The following is a 16,145-nucleotide window of genomic DNA, read 5'->3' on the forward strand; positions in this document are numbered from 1 at the left end:
ATGCAAAGGCTTTTAATTTTGATGAGATCCCATTTGTTTATTCTTTCCTTTGTGCCCCTTGCTCTAGGGTACATATCAGTAAAAATGTTGCTGCGTGAACTATCTGAGATTTTCCTGCCAGTGTTCCCTTCTAGGACTTTAATGGTGTTGCAGCTTATATTTAAGTCTTTTATCCACCTTGAACTTATTTTGGTGTATGGTGTAAGTTGGTGCTCAAGTTTCTTTTCTTTGCATGTAGCTGTCCAGGTCTCCCAACAGCATTTGTTGAAGAGGCTATTTTTAGTCCATTTTATGTTGCTGCCCCCTTTGTCAAATATTAATTGACCATAGAGAGTTGGGTTGATTTCTGGGCTCTCTGTTCTGTTCCTTTGGTGTGTATGCCTGTTTTTATGCCAGTACCAGGCTGTTTTGGTTACAGTGGCCTTGCAGTACAGTTTGGTATCAGGTATTGTGATCCCTCCTACTTTGTTCTTCTTTCTCAAAATTGCAGCTGCTATTCAGGGTCATTTATGGTTCTATATAAATTTTTGAAGTGTTTGTTCAGTGTTTGTGAAGTATGAAAGAGTCACTGGAATCCTGCCTGTGAATCTGCTGTGAAGTCTGAGGGATGAATTACGGCCTTTTTGACCCTAAACTAAAAGCTAGAACTATGTATTAATTCTTAAAAATGTTTTACTTCAAGGTAAGATTGAAGATGATTAGTGAAAAGATACCAGAATGTACCTTAGAAAGGTTTATTACTTACTTTACTTACCAGTGTAGACTACATATTTATTTTTTAATTATATTTTATTGATTATGCTATTATAGTCCCAATTTTCCCCCTTGGCTCCCCTCCACCCAGCATCCCCCACTCCCTCCGGCAATCCCCCCAACATTGTTCATGTCCAGGGGTCATGAGTGTAAGTTCTTCAGCTACTCCATTTCCTACACTGTACTTTATGTCCTGATGGCAATTCTGTAACTACCCATTGGTACTTCTTAATCCTTTCACTTCTCTACCCATTCCTCTGCACCCCACTCCCATCTGGCAACCATCAAAACACTCTCCATATCCATGATTCTGTCTCTTTTCTCTTTGTTTTCTTAATTTGTTTTTTATTTTTTATTTTTTAATATTTTATTTATTTATTTTGAGAGAGAGGGGAAGGGAAAGAGAAAGAGAGGGAGAGAAACACCAATGTGTGGTTGCCTCCCATGTGTCCCCCACCGGAGACCTGGCCTGCAACCCAGGCATGTGCCCTGACTGGGAATCGAACCAGCGACCCCCCCACTTCACAGGCTGGCGCTCAGTCCACTGAGCCACACCAGCCAGGGCTTTTTGGTTTTGGTTTTTTTTTCCCTTAATTTGTTTTTTAGATTTAATTGTTGATAGATTTACATTTTTTTGCCATTCTGTTGTGCATATTTTTGTTCTTTTTTTTCCTTAAATGAGTCCCTTTCACATTTCATATAATAATGTTTTGGAGATGATGAATTCCTTTAGTTTTTTTCTTGTCGAGGAAGCTCTTTATCTGCCCTTCAACTCTAAATTATATCTTTGCTGAGTAGAGCAATCTCAGCCATAGGTGCCTGCTTTTCATGACTCTGAATATTTTTTACCAATTCCTTACAGTGTACAAAGTTTCTTTTCAGATATCAGCAGACAGTGTCATGGGAACGCCCCTATAGGTAACTAACTTCTTTTCTCTGTGGCTTTAAAATTTTTATCTTTAACCTTTGACATTTTATTTATGATGTGTGTTGGAGTGGGCCTCTTTGCATCCATCTTGTTTGGGACTCTCTATACTTCCTGGACTTGCATGTCTATTTCCTTCAACAAATTAGGGAAGCTTTCTTGCTTTATTTTTTTGAAATAGATTTTCACTTTCTTGCTGTTTCTCTTCTCCTTCTGGCACCCCTGTGGTGCAAATGTTGGAATGCTTGATGTGGTCCCAGAGGCTGCTTACACTATCCTCATTTTTTTGGATTCTTTTTTCTTCTTGTTGTTCTCACTGGTTGTGTTTTGCTTCCTTGTGTTCCAAATCATTGATTTGAATCTCAGATTCATCCACTCTACTGTTGTTTCCCTATAAATCTTTCTTTATTTCAAGTAGTGTATCTTTCATTTCTGACTGGATCTTTTTTTTATGCTGTTAAGGTCCTCACTAAGTTCCTTGAGGACTAATAACCAATGTCTTAAACTCTGCATCTGATAGATTGCTTATCTCCATTTCATTTAGTTCTTTTCCTGGAGTTTTGATCTGCTCTTTACTTAGGTTATGTTTCTTTGTCTCTTCATTTTGGCCTCCCTGTGTTTATTTCTATGTATCAGTTAGAGCTGCTATGTCTTGGTAGCCTGATCTAATATAGTAGGTGTCCCATAGGGTCCAGTGGCACAGCCTCCCCCATCATCCAAGGTGGGTACTCAAGGTGTGCCCTTCATGTGGGCTGAAGAAACCCTTCTGTTGTAGTTGATCCTTAATTGTTGGCAGGTCACTGGGAGGGATTTGGCCTGTTGCCTAGGCCAGTCAGTTGCATGGACTGGCTGTGATGACCATTGACCGCCAACTTCCACCCTCCATGGAGGATCAGCTGGGCAGGGGTGAGGAGGTGGTGGTGTGATGTGGTGTGTAGCTGCGTCCACTTGGTGCACAGGCTCTGGGGTTCCCCGGATGGTGCAGGCCAAGGTCAGTCCGTACCTGTGTTCTGCTCAGGGCCACCCGGCCTAAGCTATAAAACAATCTGAGATGACTGCTACTTGTGCTGGGCTTGGAGATTCCCCCGTGAAGCCCAGCTGTGAATCTAGGTTGGCTGCTGCTAGTGCCAGGCCTGGAGCCACTTAGCAAGAGTTTTGGGGGTGGAAGCTGGCTGTTTTTTATGTGATAGGATTAGGAAACTGTGAAGCAACCAGTGGAGACCAGCCATTCATATGGAAAAGTCACGGTTAACATTTTGGGTGGGCCCATAGGTTGGATGAGATGAGTCTCAAGGGATCTCCAGGGAGGGGCAAACAGTGTTAGCCAGGTTGGCAGAGTCTCAGATATGGCACTCGCTGTCTCTTTGGCTCTATGGGCAGATATTCAGAAAAAAGACAATGGCTTCTGCCTGTCTTTCTGTCTGAGAAAAAGCTGTCCCCCAGCTCCAGCCTTGAGACACTTCAGTTCCTTCCTGTATGTCACTGGTGCTTTTCAAGCTGCTACCCTGGTGCTGGAGCTCAGAGGGAGTGAGTCTGAGTAAGTCTGTGTGTGGGTCCTTTAAGGACAACTGCTTGGAACTCCAGAATTTTCTTCCACTGACTCAATCCCTACTGGCTTTTTATGGGGATTTATCTTCCTGGCACTGAAACCCTGCGCTGGGAGGCCTGGGTGGGGCTGGGACTCCTCAGTTCTGAGATATCCCTCCCAAATTTTTATCCACTACAAGTGGATATGGGACCAGCCCGATCCACATCTCCACCCCTCCTACCCATCTGGATGGATGTGGTTTCCTTAATTCCATAGTTGTCAGTCTCCCAGGCAGCTCTACTTCTGATGGTTCTGAGTGATGGTTGTTCTACATTTTAGTTGTAATTTTGATGGGGTTGTGCGTGGAAGCGAACCAGGTTTACCTATGCTGTCATCTTGACCAGAATCCTACATACTTATTTTTAAGATAATTAATTTAGCCCTGGCTGGTGTGGCTCAGTGGGTTGAGTGCACATCTGCACACCAAAGAGTCAAAAGTTCGATTCCCAGCCAGGGCACATGCCTGGGTTGCACGCCAAATCCCCAGTGCAGGGAGTGCATGAGAGGCAGCCGCACTTTGATGTTTCTCCCCCTCTCTTTCTCCCTCCCATCCTTTCTCTAAAAATAAATAAATAAAATCTTTTAAAAAAAGATAATACATTCATATGTATGTAACTGAACAGGGTTGTGAACATAGAGTCCTAAATTTGAACAGCAGGTGTCGTATTGCTTATCGAATGACACTGAAGCCCCAATGCTAGTGTCTCTGTTCAGTTTCCTGGAACATAGTCAACACTTTAAAAATATTCGTTGTGAAAGGGGATGTAAAATTTATATATGTATTTCAGTTTTATTTTAGTAAAAACAAGCAAATGAATGTATTTCAATTTTCTAGTGAACGCGATGCTCTTGAACAGGAAGTAATTGAGTTAAGGAGAAAACATGAAATACTCGAAGCCTCCCACACAATTCAAGCTAAAGAAAGAAGTGAATTATCAAAAGAGGTAAACTTATCCAGTCATTTGTATTTTATTGTACAGTGATTATGGACACAGGACAGAACCGTGGGTGGGACATTTTTTCCTTTTTGATGTAGTTGCCAGAAAAAAGGGGCCTTTTTGTAGCTGAGTTTGGAGGAAAAGTTGCAAGGTAAGAATTAGCCCTTTTTATGCGGTGAGCGAAAGCATGCATGAAAGACAAGACGTTGCTCTGAAGGCTGTCTCTGCACGCACAGGTAGCAACCTTGCAGCAGACTGTTACTCTGCTGCAGAAGGACAAAGAATATCTCAATCGCCAGAACATGGAGCTTAGTGTTCGCTGCGCCCATGAAGAGGACCGCCTTGAAAGACTTCAAGCTCAACTGGAAGAAACCAAAAAGGCTAGAGAAGAGATGTATGAAAAATATGTGGCATCCAGGCAAGATGTGCATTCTTTTCCATAGAAAGAGCTATAAATTAACACCAGCATCTTTGAGGGAACTCTTGCCTTTGGGGAGGAATAGTGATTTTTGTTAAGGTCTATAGAGTGATGTTAAGATAATAAATAGTTCCTTAGAAGATGTTCTCACTTTAATTGATTTTTTTTAAAAAGACTTTTTGGCTTTTCCAACAATCAAAAGCTTGTTTCTTTTAGGTATGGTATATACATATACCATAACTTTTTATTTATTTTATTTCTGACTAAGATCATATCTATGTAAATGTTTTCGAAGGAAAGTCTGTATCTCTATCGAGGTGTCTTTTCAAAGAAAATACCACCATGCAGAGCCTGACTCAGCCGAGCTCTTCCTGTGGAAAACAGAAAGGATGAGGAGACAGCGCTGCGTCCTGTGCAAAGATCAGGCTCTGGCCTCAGGCCCCTCGGCTTCAGTGCTGGCTTCTCTCTCACCGAGACAGACAGGCTGTTACTACTAGCAGCCCTTACAGTGTCCGAGTTACTTACTTTCATCAGCACAGCAAAAACTAAGACAAATTCTATCCTTTAAAAACTCACACACTCATAACTTTTTCCCTAGCCTGTGCTATTTTGTGTGTGTTCCTGCATCTGCGAATACCCTGCGTAATGTGTTGTGACTGCTCCGAGGTCACAGTGGCTCTAGTTGATGGGCTTTGAAGGAAAAGTTTTCTAAAGAGTTAGTTAGAGTCATTTTGTTTTTATATTTTTTAATACAGTGTGGGGCAAAAATAGGTTTACAGTTCTTCACATGGAAAATAATACAATAATGAATAAATAATAATACAAGAATGAATTCTGGGCTTCACGTACTCACATCCCTCAACCTACTTTTGCCTCAAACTGTGTCGTCTGTCTGTCAGTCCGTGGCACACCAGTTTATATTCTTAAATGAAGGCCATTTCATAGTCATCAGTCTTCAGACATATATATTAAAAACTATTAGTACAATATTTTTGAAGATGAATAATTATTTTAAATGGATTAACTAACATTTCATGTAGTAGTTAAGTCTTAAGGACAGAATGTTTAAAAGAAAATCTTAGAACTGGTTGGAATGGTATTGGTAGGAATTACAAAACTGTACGTGCAATGGCTGTGTTTTCAAGCAGCATTATATTTAGACCATATTTGACATGTTAATATCTTATATGAAGGGCAAAATCTGTTTCTTTGACAAAAATAAGTCCATGGATATTCCTTTGGATTCCTTGCAGAGATCATTATAAAACAGAATACGAAAATAAACTACGTGATGAACTGGAACAAATCAAATTGAAAACTAATCAAGAAATTGATCAACTTAGAAGTGCCTCTAGGGAAATGTATGAACGGGAAAACAGGTAAAAAAAAAAGTATAAAATTTGTTGTATATTTTATTTCTCTTTATTTGAAGCTAATCGGTTTATCGAAATTAAACTTTATTTCTGTGGCATGTCTTTTTAAATACATTGAAGAAAACTTGTTAAATATAATGGAACATTGAAGTTTTGAGATGTTTGATAACTAGCTTAGAGCATGGTGTGTCGGGCCGTAGGCCTCCTTACTCTGGTATTCTCATTATCCCTTTACTACCCTGGTAACTTGTCTTTTTCACCCTTACCTCAGTTCAGACTGAAGACAGAGATGGAAGGAAATTAGAGAGTATTAACGCATGCTAGTAGTTCTTCCAGTAACCATGCCTAAAATCTTTGCGAAATTTTTAAAAACGAGAATAATAGGAAATATTGCATATGCCTTATTTAGCTGCTGGTCCTGAAAGACATCATATAAAATAATCTTGAAGGAGGATTATTTTTATTCATGCAGTTGCTTTCAGATCAGTAGATAGTAGGTTCCTTAGTGACAGGCAGTATTAGAGGGAAATAAATGCTTCATATTTCAATGACATTTGTTTTTATACACAATCATTATTTTTCATATAGCTTTTGAAAATTTATATCTTAGTGCAAAAATTGTTTTGAAATTTACTGAACTGTTATACTAGTTTATCAACATGATCTGAGTATATGATATTTTGATCTTTGCCAACAACAAAACTTTACATCAGACTAAGGTTAATGTTACAAAAGTTTACATTAGAGCTTTCATGAGAATAAATGTACTTATTTAGCAAATATTTATTGAGACCCACTGTGTGCCAGATACATGCTAGATACCAGATACAGGGGTGGATTTTGCCTTCACAAAGCTGGTAGCCTAACACAGGATAAAGACAAAGAAAAAATAAGCATGAAGATAATGGAGAAAACAGCAGGATACGCAGGATGAGACCACATCCACCAAAGTGTAGGTAACCCAGCCTTGGGAGGACTCAGGGAATACTCTGTGGAGGGAGAAATGGCCAAGCTAATACCTACATGATGACTAGAGTAAGACTCTCTAGGAAGGGATTGGAGGAAAGAATATGTAATGTGTATAAAAACCTGAAGATAAGGAATCATGGACACGGACAACAGTGTGGTGATCGCGGCAGTGAGGATACAAGGTGGATCAATGATAATGAAAAAAACATGCCATAAAATTTTTAAAAATATTTTTAAATAAAATCTTTTGAGCAACAATATCATTCAGTAGGTCTACAGTGCAGAATGAGGAGCAGAGAGTTGTAAGAGATGAAACAGAAGAGGGAAATGGGTCCAAAGTGGGGAACTACTGAGAAATTTTAAGAATATGTGTGATCTGATCTGATCTGATTCTACATAAAGAGACCATTCTGCAATGTGGAGAATAGATTGGGGGAATATAAGGCTGTAGACAGAGAGGCTACTTTTAGCAGTTGTTTTTATTTTCAAGATGAGAAGTAATAATACAACTGAACTTCCAGCAGTAGGGAGGGAGAGGAATGGGCCAGATTGGGAAGATGTTCAGGAGGTGGAACCAACGAGATTCAGTGACTGGACTAGATTGGAGAGTGATAAGTTAAATAGGTCACCAGGTTTCTTTCTCTCTTTTCCTTTCCTTTTCCTTCCTTCCTTCCTTCCTTCCTTCCTTCCTTCCTTCCTTCCTTCCTTCCTTCCTTCCCTCCCCCTCCCCCCCCCTCCCTCCCTCCTTCCTTCCTTCCTTCCTTCCTTCCTTCCTTCCTTCCCCTCCCATATTTATATGTTTCCAGGTGTGCAGCATTGTAATTTGATTATCTGTACACACTACAAAGCTATCACCCCCAAAAGTCTAGCTATTACTTATCATCACCAGATTTCTTGATTGGGTAACTGCATGGATGGTGATGCAATGATTAAAACATTAGAAAAAGGCAAGGTCTTATTCAGTAAACATGATACATTTAGTTTAGTTTCACTGGAAGTGTCTGAGAGAGGCAGATAGAAGAGTCGCCTGTATATGATTCTGAATCTCAGGAGAAAGATCTGCATATGAGATAGATATGTGGCATAGGTGATACTGTTTCTGTGTTACAAATACATTCTTTTAGTCCTGTGGCTCAATTCCATTATGGATCTTATAGGCTTTTATTGACTGACTTAATAACTTAAAAATTTATGGAATTATTTTTGTGATAATATGCATGATTATTTCCAAAGAATCAGTATAGCCACATAAACTTTGTTATGTGATTATTTTGAGAATTCCTGATTGCTTAATATTTATTGATGTTGTTTTAAAAAATCCCTTAAAATGCATCCATGATAATGTAAGTTTAGATAAACGAGCCCCTATTCCTCCGATAGTTGGCAGATGTAGTTGTGAAACAGCTGACAGACCATTTCTGGACCCTGAGAAGCGGAAAGGTTTCCTTTTTCCCACTGTCCTCACTCCAAGTCTACCTCCAGGTGAACACCACCTGGGGAGGAGATTCCTGGGACCGGCCTGCTGATGTGCAAACCCCAGTCAGCCGCAGGACCCAGAGCCACCCCCTGGGTTTTGAAGCTGCAGGGGACAGTTGCCACAGTGGTACTGAACTGCAGCCTGGGCCAAATGGCTTTGAATTGCGCCGGGATTTCTAGCCAGCTAGCTGTGTAAGCTCACCGTTACCATTTTATTAATGTACAATAATCCAACCCTGTATTTTATGTGGCTGAATCTTTTTGAACCAGTTTCCTCATTCTAACAAGATGAACCGTAGTTACAGTTTATGTCTCCAACTGGTTTACAAGGTTAAACTAAATTGTAAATTATTTCTTTTGAAATTCTCCAACTTAAAAATAATAACTAAGGAAAGGATCTTAATATTCCTTGTTTATAAAACAGAATTCTGAGAAAACATAAGTTTATGCATTTAGATATTTTTATGTATGGACAAATTAATTACTTGCTTTGGACTTGGGTGTTTAATTGTGTCAATTGTGTTTTATCAAAGTGTGCTATTACAATATGAATTAAATGCATGAAATACTTACACTTGTATATTTGTACTTAATCTTACCTGTCTCCCAATAAACATTTTTATAAGAAACTCAAATGATAAGATTAGAGAAATATGTTTTGCCTTTGGTTTTGCTTTCTACGTGGGGCATTTTAAAAGAGAGCCTTTTATTTTCTCTTCCATGTGGAAAAGGAAGATGAAACTCATGCCATCCAGTCTTGGTATCTACTTCTGCAGTCATACTTGTGAAGTTAAGGGTTGAGAGGGAAGAGGAAGAAAGTGAAGACATAAAGATTTGAGAAAAGGCAGAGATAAGCAAAGAAAGAACTTAGATATTTGGATATGTCAGACGTACTATACAGTTGCCCCCACCCTTATCCACAGGGAATAATTTCCATGCCCCCCAGTGTCTGAAACCACACTAGTACCACACCTGATATATACCATATGTGTGTTTTTCCTATACATAACTACTCTTTTTATTTCCAGCTCTTTACAGCTTTTCTTTGGCATATTCGAATTACCAGCATCGCTACTCTTGTGCTTTGGAGTCATTATTAAGTAAAATAAGGGTTACTTTAGCACAAACGCTGTTATACTGTAACAATGGATCTGATAACCGAGATCTTAGTGGATCTGGCCACTAAGTGACTAATGGGCAGAGAGCATATACAACGTGGACACACAGGACAAAGGATGACTTATGTCCCTGGCCAGATGGAGCAGGACAGCATGAGGTTTCATCATGCTGCTGATTGGAATGGCACCCACTTTAAAACTTCAGAACTGTTTATTTCTGGAATTTTTCATTTAGCATTTTCAGACCACAGTTGACTGTGGGTAACTGAAACTGTGGGTGAGGAAGGGCTGCAGTACTTGAGATAGTAGCATGTATGTGTGCTTTGGCTCAATCCATTAATTGGATTTCTTGTCTTTTTCTGTACTTTATGGTTGCTTTAAAATACCAGTTCAGCGCTGTGGGAAACAGTGAGTCAAACTCTGGTAGTGAAATTTATTATATAAATAACCTTTTGCTTAGTAGGTATTATATAACTAGAATGTACAGATGCTCTTACACATTTGGAGAAAAAGAATTATTCCTTGAATGGGAAGTATGTTATGAAAGAGATTTGGAATAAAAGACCAAATTTAAATTCTGGCTTTACCACTTATTAGCTGAGTGAATATATCATTTAATATCCCTGAAGTTTTACTTCCTCTTACATAAAATGAGCTAATAATACTATTTCACAGGGTGACCTACAAGGTCTAAGTGAGATAATATATGTGAAAGGTACATTTTAAATTATAGCTATATATAAATGGTAAATGTTTTGATACCTTTTCCTATATGCTATACTTAAAAATTATTTTACCATTGTGTTGACAATTTAAATAAAATGAATGTTATCTATTTATGCAATTTAAGGTCAACATAGCATTATGGAACAGTATATTATCATTAGAAGACACTATTACAAAATATATAATTATTCTTTTTTTAAATATTTTATTTATTTATTTTTCGAGAGAAGGGAAGGGAAAGAGAAAGAGTGGGAGAGAAACATCAATGTATGGTTGCCTCTCCTGCATCCCCTGCTGGGAACTGGCCTGCAACCCAGACATGTGCCCTGACTGGGAATCGAACCTCAATACTCTGGTTCGCAGGCCCGCGCTCAATCCACTGAGCTATGCCAGCCAGGACAAAATATATAATTATTCTTAAGTATTGGTCTCCATTATAATTAATATCAGTATAGACAGAGAGGGTCTGCATACCCTAAATTTCTGCATAAAATAGCTATTTGCTCCTAATTAATACTGTGAGCTAATGAAGTCAAGAGAGATCAATTCAGCTGATTAAGTTTTTTCTGAAGTAAAACTACCATTACGTAAGGTAATCCCATTGCTGTAAACAGAAAGAACTGTTCTCATAGCGTTGATGTAAAAAAGGCAAGGATGGGTCTGTTAGAAGTATTCATGATGCTCTTGATGGCGCACAGAATATGGAACTTCAAATCGCTTTAGAATTATTTGCAAGGGGGAGAGGCCTTAGGGAAAAGGAAATGGAAAATATGCTTTTAAGTGTGATTGGTATTGCTTTAGTGACTTTTCCTACCATTTCAGTAAAAACCATCTTGATCACAATTTATCATCTTCCAAAAGTACTCAAGAAGAAACTTTAAGACATAAGCTTGAAATTTGTGTAGAATCTTGGAGTGATATTAAAGACCTTTGAATCAGAAATCTGAGTTTACTTGCGAAGGTTAGTTGGGGACATGGAATGCACCACAGTAGGTGAACTGGAACTCCAGTGTACAGAGTCCACATGGGGTCCGCCCTCATTAGTGCCTCGGCAAACCTCTATTGTTCATATCTTACCAGATACCTGTGTACTTCTTAAAGTTTTTGAATGGGAGAATTTAAGAATATTCTCCTTTGTCTTTTTACTTATATTATTCTGAAAGTATAACTTTCCTTATCTTAACTTCTCAAATAATTGTAAATGAAATTTTGTTATCTTTTATTGTTAATTATGTTCTTCATGCCTCTAGGTGATAACCTCATGTGTTTACTGCTTAATTAAGAATCTTTAAGTATTTCAAGGATTCTAGGGTGTTTCAGATATGAAGCAAAGTGCGTTCAAGTATGTAAGAACTTGGATTTAGCTGCATTATATAGGTCATGGGGGCAGGGAGCTGGTAAAATGGGAAAACGTCACATTTTAAAAGGCCGTTTGTTAGTGGAGAATTTGGGGTGCTTTTGTAGTATGAGAGTGACATTATTTATATAACGTATATATATATATGTATATATATACACACACACACATATATACACACACACATACATACACACATTGTATTATAATGTAGATTATATATATGTATTATATATAATCTACATTATGTTATATATGCACATATTTTTAATTGTGGTTGCGGTGCTAGGTGGATTAGATATAGTTGAAAGGGAACGGAGGCAAGGAGATTGGCCAGAAGACAACTGGCTAGTTGGAGTGAAGACGAGGAGTGGAGAGGGAAACAGCTGAACATGAAGTGTGTTCAGGTGGCAGAACTGTGAAGACCTGGTGGTTGACAGGAAGTGCACCTGCGTCCGGAGTGGCCCCGGCTCCTCTGCTTCACTCGTCTCAGACACGACACTCAGACGTGGCCGTCACCTCCGGGTCGCAGACAGGATTTAGAAAGGAAGACGACAATTTCTGATCTTTCACAGACATGGCAGTTCTGACCAAGCTCAAAATACTTGTCTAAGATTACGTACTTCATGACTAGAAATGTTTCTCTGTGGTGCCCCAGGTATCACTCCCCTCGGCCCTCGGAGGACCAGCGGTCTTCTCTGTGCCCCCCAGTGCACTCTCACAAACATCATTTTCTTTCTATAAAATGAGAAATCTTGGGAAGCACTGCCCTAGTTACCATTCTCTAAATGAATACCTTTATTTTGTTTATTTAGATTTTTATATTTAGATAGCATACTAGCAATTACTACTATTTATTCTTCAATAAATACCTGTTACGTGTCAACTGTTATACTCAACATACATTGTAGGGATAATTAAGTGGGACATTCTATGTGGTTGTAGGTACTGGTGTCCCCATTTCACAAGTGAGGAAACTGAAAGCGTGTGACTTGCCCGTGAGTACAGACTTCCTCACTGGTTAAACTAGACACCTCTGACTCTGTAGTGCAGTGCAGACTCCCACTTTACTAGTTGGCTGTGAAAACTGACAAAAGATTTTTTTATGAAAATTGTAATTTTGGTGATCATTTATTTAGAATTCTTGAGATCTCAAGAGTTTGCAAACCCCACTTCACTCTTGAGGGCTGAATAGTGTGGATCACCAGAACTTTGTAATACCATTTGGTTTGTTTTTTTAATGGGAAAATATATTTTTGTATTGTTGTCCAACTACAGTTGTCCCCATTCCCCCCTACTCTCCCCCACCCCACCCCACCCACCCCCACCTCCCACACTCAATCCTACCCGCTTTTGGCTTTGTCCATGGGTCCTTCATACATGTTCTTTGATAACCCTCTCCCTTCTTTTCCAAATTATCCTCCTCCTCCCTCTGGTTACTGTCCATTTGTTCTTTATGTCAGTGTCTCTGGTTACATTTTGTTCATTCGTTTGTTTTGTTGATTAGGTTCCACTTATAGGTGAGATCATATGGTATTTGTCTTTCACCACCTGGCTTATTTCACTTAATATAATGCTCTCCAGTTCCATCCATGCTGTCATGAAGGTTAGGAATTCCTTTTTTCTGCTGCATAGAATTCCATTGTGTAAATGTACCACAGTTTTCTTATCCACTCAGCTACTGATGGACACTTAGGCTGTTTCCAGCACTTGGCTATTGTAAATAATGTTGTTATGAACATTGGAGTGCATAGGTTCTTTTGAATTGATGTTTCAGGATTCATAGGGTATAGTCCCAGCAATAGAATTGCTGGGTCAAAAGGCAGTTCTGTTTTTAGTTTTCTGAGGAAATTCCTTACTGTTTTCCACAATGGCTCCACCAGACTGCATTCCCACCAACAGTGCACTAGGGTTCCCTTTTCTCCACATCCTCTCCAACACTTGTTACTTATTGATTTATGATGGCCATTCTGACTAGTGTGAAGTAGTATCTCATTGTGGTTTCATAAAAGTATTTGTAATTTTGAAAATTTGTAGAATGGCCTTTATTTTTCTATAAAATGGTTTAATTTTTTGACTGGACCTACCTCTCTGACCCTGTTCTTCTAAGTCCCAGACTGCCCCCTTGTAATGAGAGCCGGTCCCCTCTCTCCTGCTCAGGGACACAGCTCTAGCAGTCCTCGCTTTGTCTACCACGTGGGCCAAGTTTTCCCCTTCCTACCAGGTCATTTCAACCATGTGCAAAATAACACTTCTCTCATCTTTAAAAAGCCTTTTTATCTCCATTTTCGCCTCTCATCACCACCCAGTTTCTTTGCACCCCTTTGGCCAAATGAGTGGTATCTCATTTGTTACCACTATGCCCCCATTTTTAACAATTTGCTGAGAAGCTTTTGCCCCCACTCCCCACCCCTGTACTACTCCAACAAAGCTGTTTTTATAAGCTCCCAGAGACCTTCATGTTGCCAAATATCTGATGGTCAGATTCTCAGTTCTCGTCTTACTTGACCTATTGGCAATATTTGATACAGTTGGTCACTCCCTACTCTTGCAAACACGTTCTTGAACTGGTTTCCAGGGTACTTTTACTTTTCCCCCCTTTCTACTGACTCTGCAGAGTCTGGGCACTACTCACTCCTTCTGCTTTCTCCTTGGGACCTTTCGCAGCCTTCTCTATCTTATTTCCACTTGGTTATCTAATAAGCATCTTAAATTTATTATTCCCAGAAGCAAACTTTTGTCCATCCAACCTGCTCTGCCTTTAGTCTGAGCCAGCCCAATTAAAGACAACCCTGTTCTACCTGCCTAGACCAAAAACCTTCACATCACCTTGAACCTCTTCTACCTTTTTCACTCTGTGTTCTGTTTATATCAGTGATCCTTTTGGTGGTGTCTTCAAAATTTATGATCCCTTCCTGTCTCAGACTCGCCCTTGGTCCCAGCCACCCTTACGTCTTACCTTGATCGTTGCCAGAGCCTCTTATGAGGTCCCCTGGCTTCTCTGTGCTGTCACCAGTCCGTTCTCAGCCCAGCCCCTGTTAAACAGTAGTTCGGATTGAATCGCTTCTCTGCTCCAATATAAAGTGTCCCTGTCTCACTCAGTAAAAATGCAAATGATCGTTATGGACAGTGATACTACACAACCTGCTCCCAGTTTCCCTGCTTTACTACTCCTTCATCATCACTTGCTTTAACTGTTGGGTACATTTCTCACCTCAGGTCTCTATCTATGGTTCACACTGCTTGACACTTCACTCCTGGTTACCCAGAGCCCTGTGTCCTCACTTTCTCCAAGTCTTCCTGCGTCACCTGTTCTCTGATGCCTTTTCTGAAATCTGCCACAGCCCCTTCACGCTTACTGCCCGCCAGCCCCTCCTCTGCCTAGTTTTTATCCTTAGCACTTCGGACCTACTAACATACTTTTGGCTTCTTTTCCACTAGAATGTAGTTATGTGAGTAGGGATTTTCATCTGTTTAGTGCTGGATTCCATGTACCAATGTCTGGTACCTAGTAAGTGCTCAATAAATATGGGTCGAATGAAAGAATAAATTGGCCCTGCTTCAAAGAGATCAGGGATTTTAAATAAGTGTTTTGCATTTTGGTGCTTCAATTTTTTATAATTTTTTAAAACCACGTTTGGGTTGGATACTTATCTACTTTTGGCCCAAGTTTCCACATCTATAAAATGAAAAAGACAATCTGTTTGGGCACCAGATTATTAGTAAGATGATAGGAAAGTATAGCACATTCAGGGAAAAGTAACCTCAGAGAGTTTCTACTCTTAAAATGCATAACATTCCTTATAAATTGTGTTAAATAAAATTTTTACTTTGCTTTTTTTATGTCCCATTCACTTTTCAGCTGTTACTTTAAGAAAAAATTACCAGTTATTATATAACAGCAGATAATCAATCCACTTGTAATCCTTCTATTTTATGCCATATTTAAAACAAAAGCATTGGATATAACAATGAGCTGTTTCATATTTTGTCTAGGAAGAAAAATCTGAAGGTAGAAGTGATTAATTCAAATGTATTCCCTATAAATAAGCTTTTCATATAAACAGCCTGTTCCAATTCCTTCTTGTTCCAACTGTAAAAAAAAATGTCCACTCTTATTAAAACCGAAAATATTTTACATGGAGACAGAAGGAGAAGAATGGGTTGCTTGGTTGTGCCTGCTGAGCTCTTCTGACGGCCGTGGTTTTTCACTATTTGTTCTTGGTGAATTTCAAATTCTGAGGCATTAGTGATATTTAGTGAAGCTAAGACATGCTCTTAGCACTGCCAGACTCTGATTTGTTCCTGTTAGAATTTCAGTGGTTCCTAAAGTTTTTCTCATTCTTCTAAGACTTTTTCTTAACATTTTTCAAGTGTAAATTTAGATTTGACATATTGGTACTGTAAAATGTATCTCTAGAAGTAAGACAACACATTCCACCCTGTACAGACGTCTGTTGTATGCGTTGTACTGAGGTTTTCAGGGTTTGGGTGTGAGATACTT

The 16,145-nt window shown here is 39.2% G+C and overlaps 1 protein-coding gene across 2 annotated transcripts in view; it reads left to right on the top strand.

Moving 5' to 3' along the window:
* PIBF1 (progesterone immunomodulatory binding factor 1) overlaps nt 1–16,145 on the top strand; it is a 178,698-nt gene that overhangs the window by 40,591 nt on the left and 121,962 nt on the right. For both annotated transcript variants that reach the window (XM_037153253.2, XM_053665641.1), the window contains 3 exons: nt 4,102–4,210; nt 4,441–4,622; nt 5,876–6,001. In XM_037153253.2, the coding sequence (XP_037009148.2) occupies nt 4,102–4,210; nt 4,441–4,622; nt 5,876–6,001 (417 nt within the window). The remainder of the gene's footprint in view (nt 1–4,101; nt 4,211–4,440; nt 4,623–5,875; nt 6,002–16,145) is intronic.

This window comes from Artibeus jamaicensis, unplaced genomic scaffold (genome assembly GCF_021234435.1).
Source record: "Artibeus jamaicensis isolate MK-2021 breed Jamaican fruit bat unplaced genomic scaffold, CSHL_Jam_final contig_415, whole genome shotgun sequence".
NCBI lineage: Eukaryota > Metazoa > Chordata > Mammalia > Chiroptera > Phyllostomidae > Artibeus > Artibeus jamaicensis.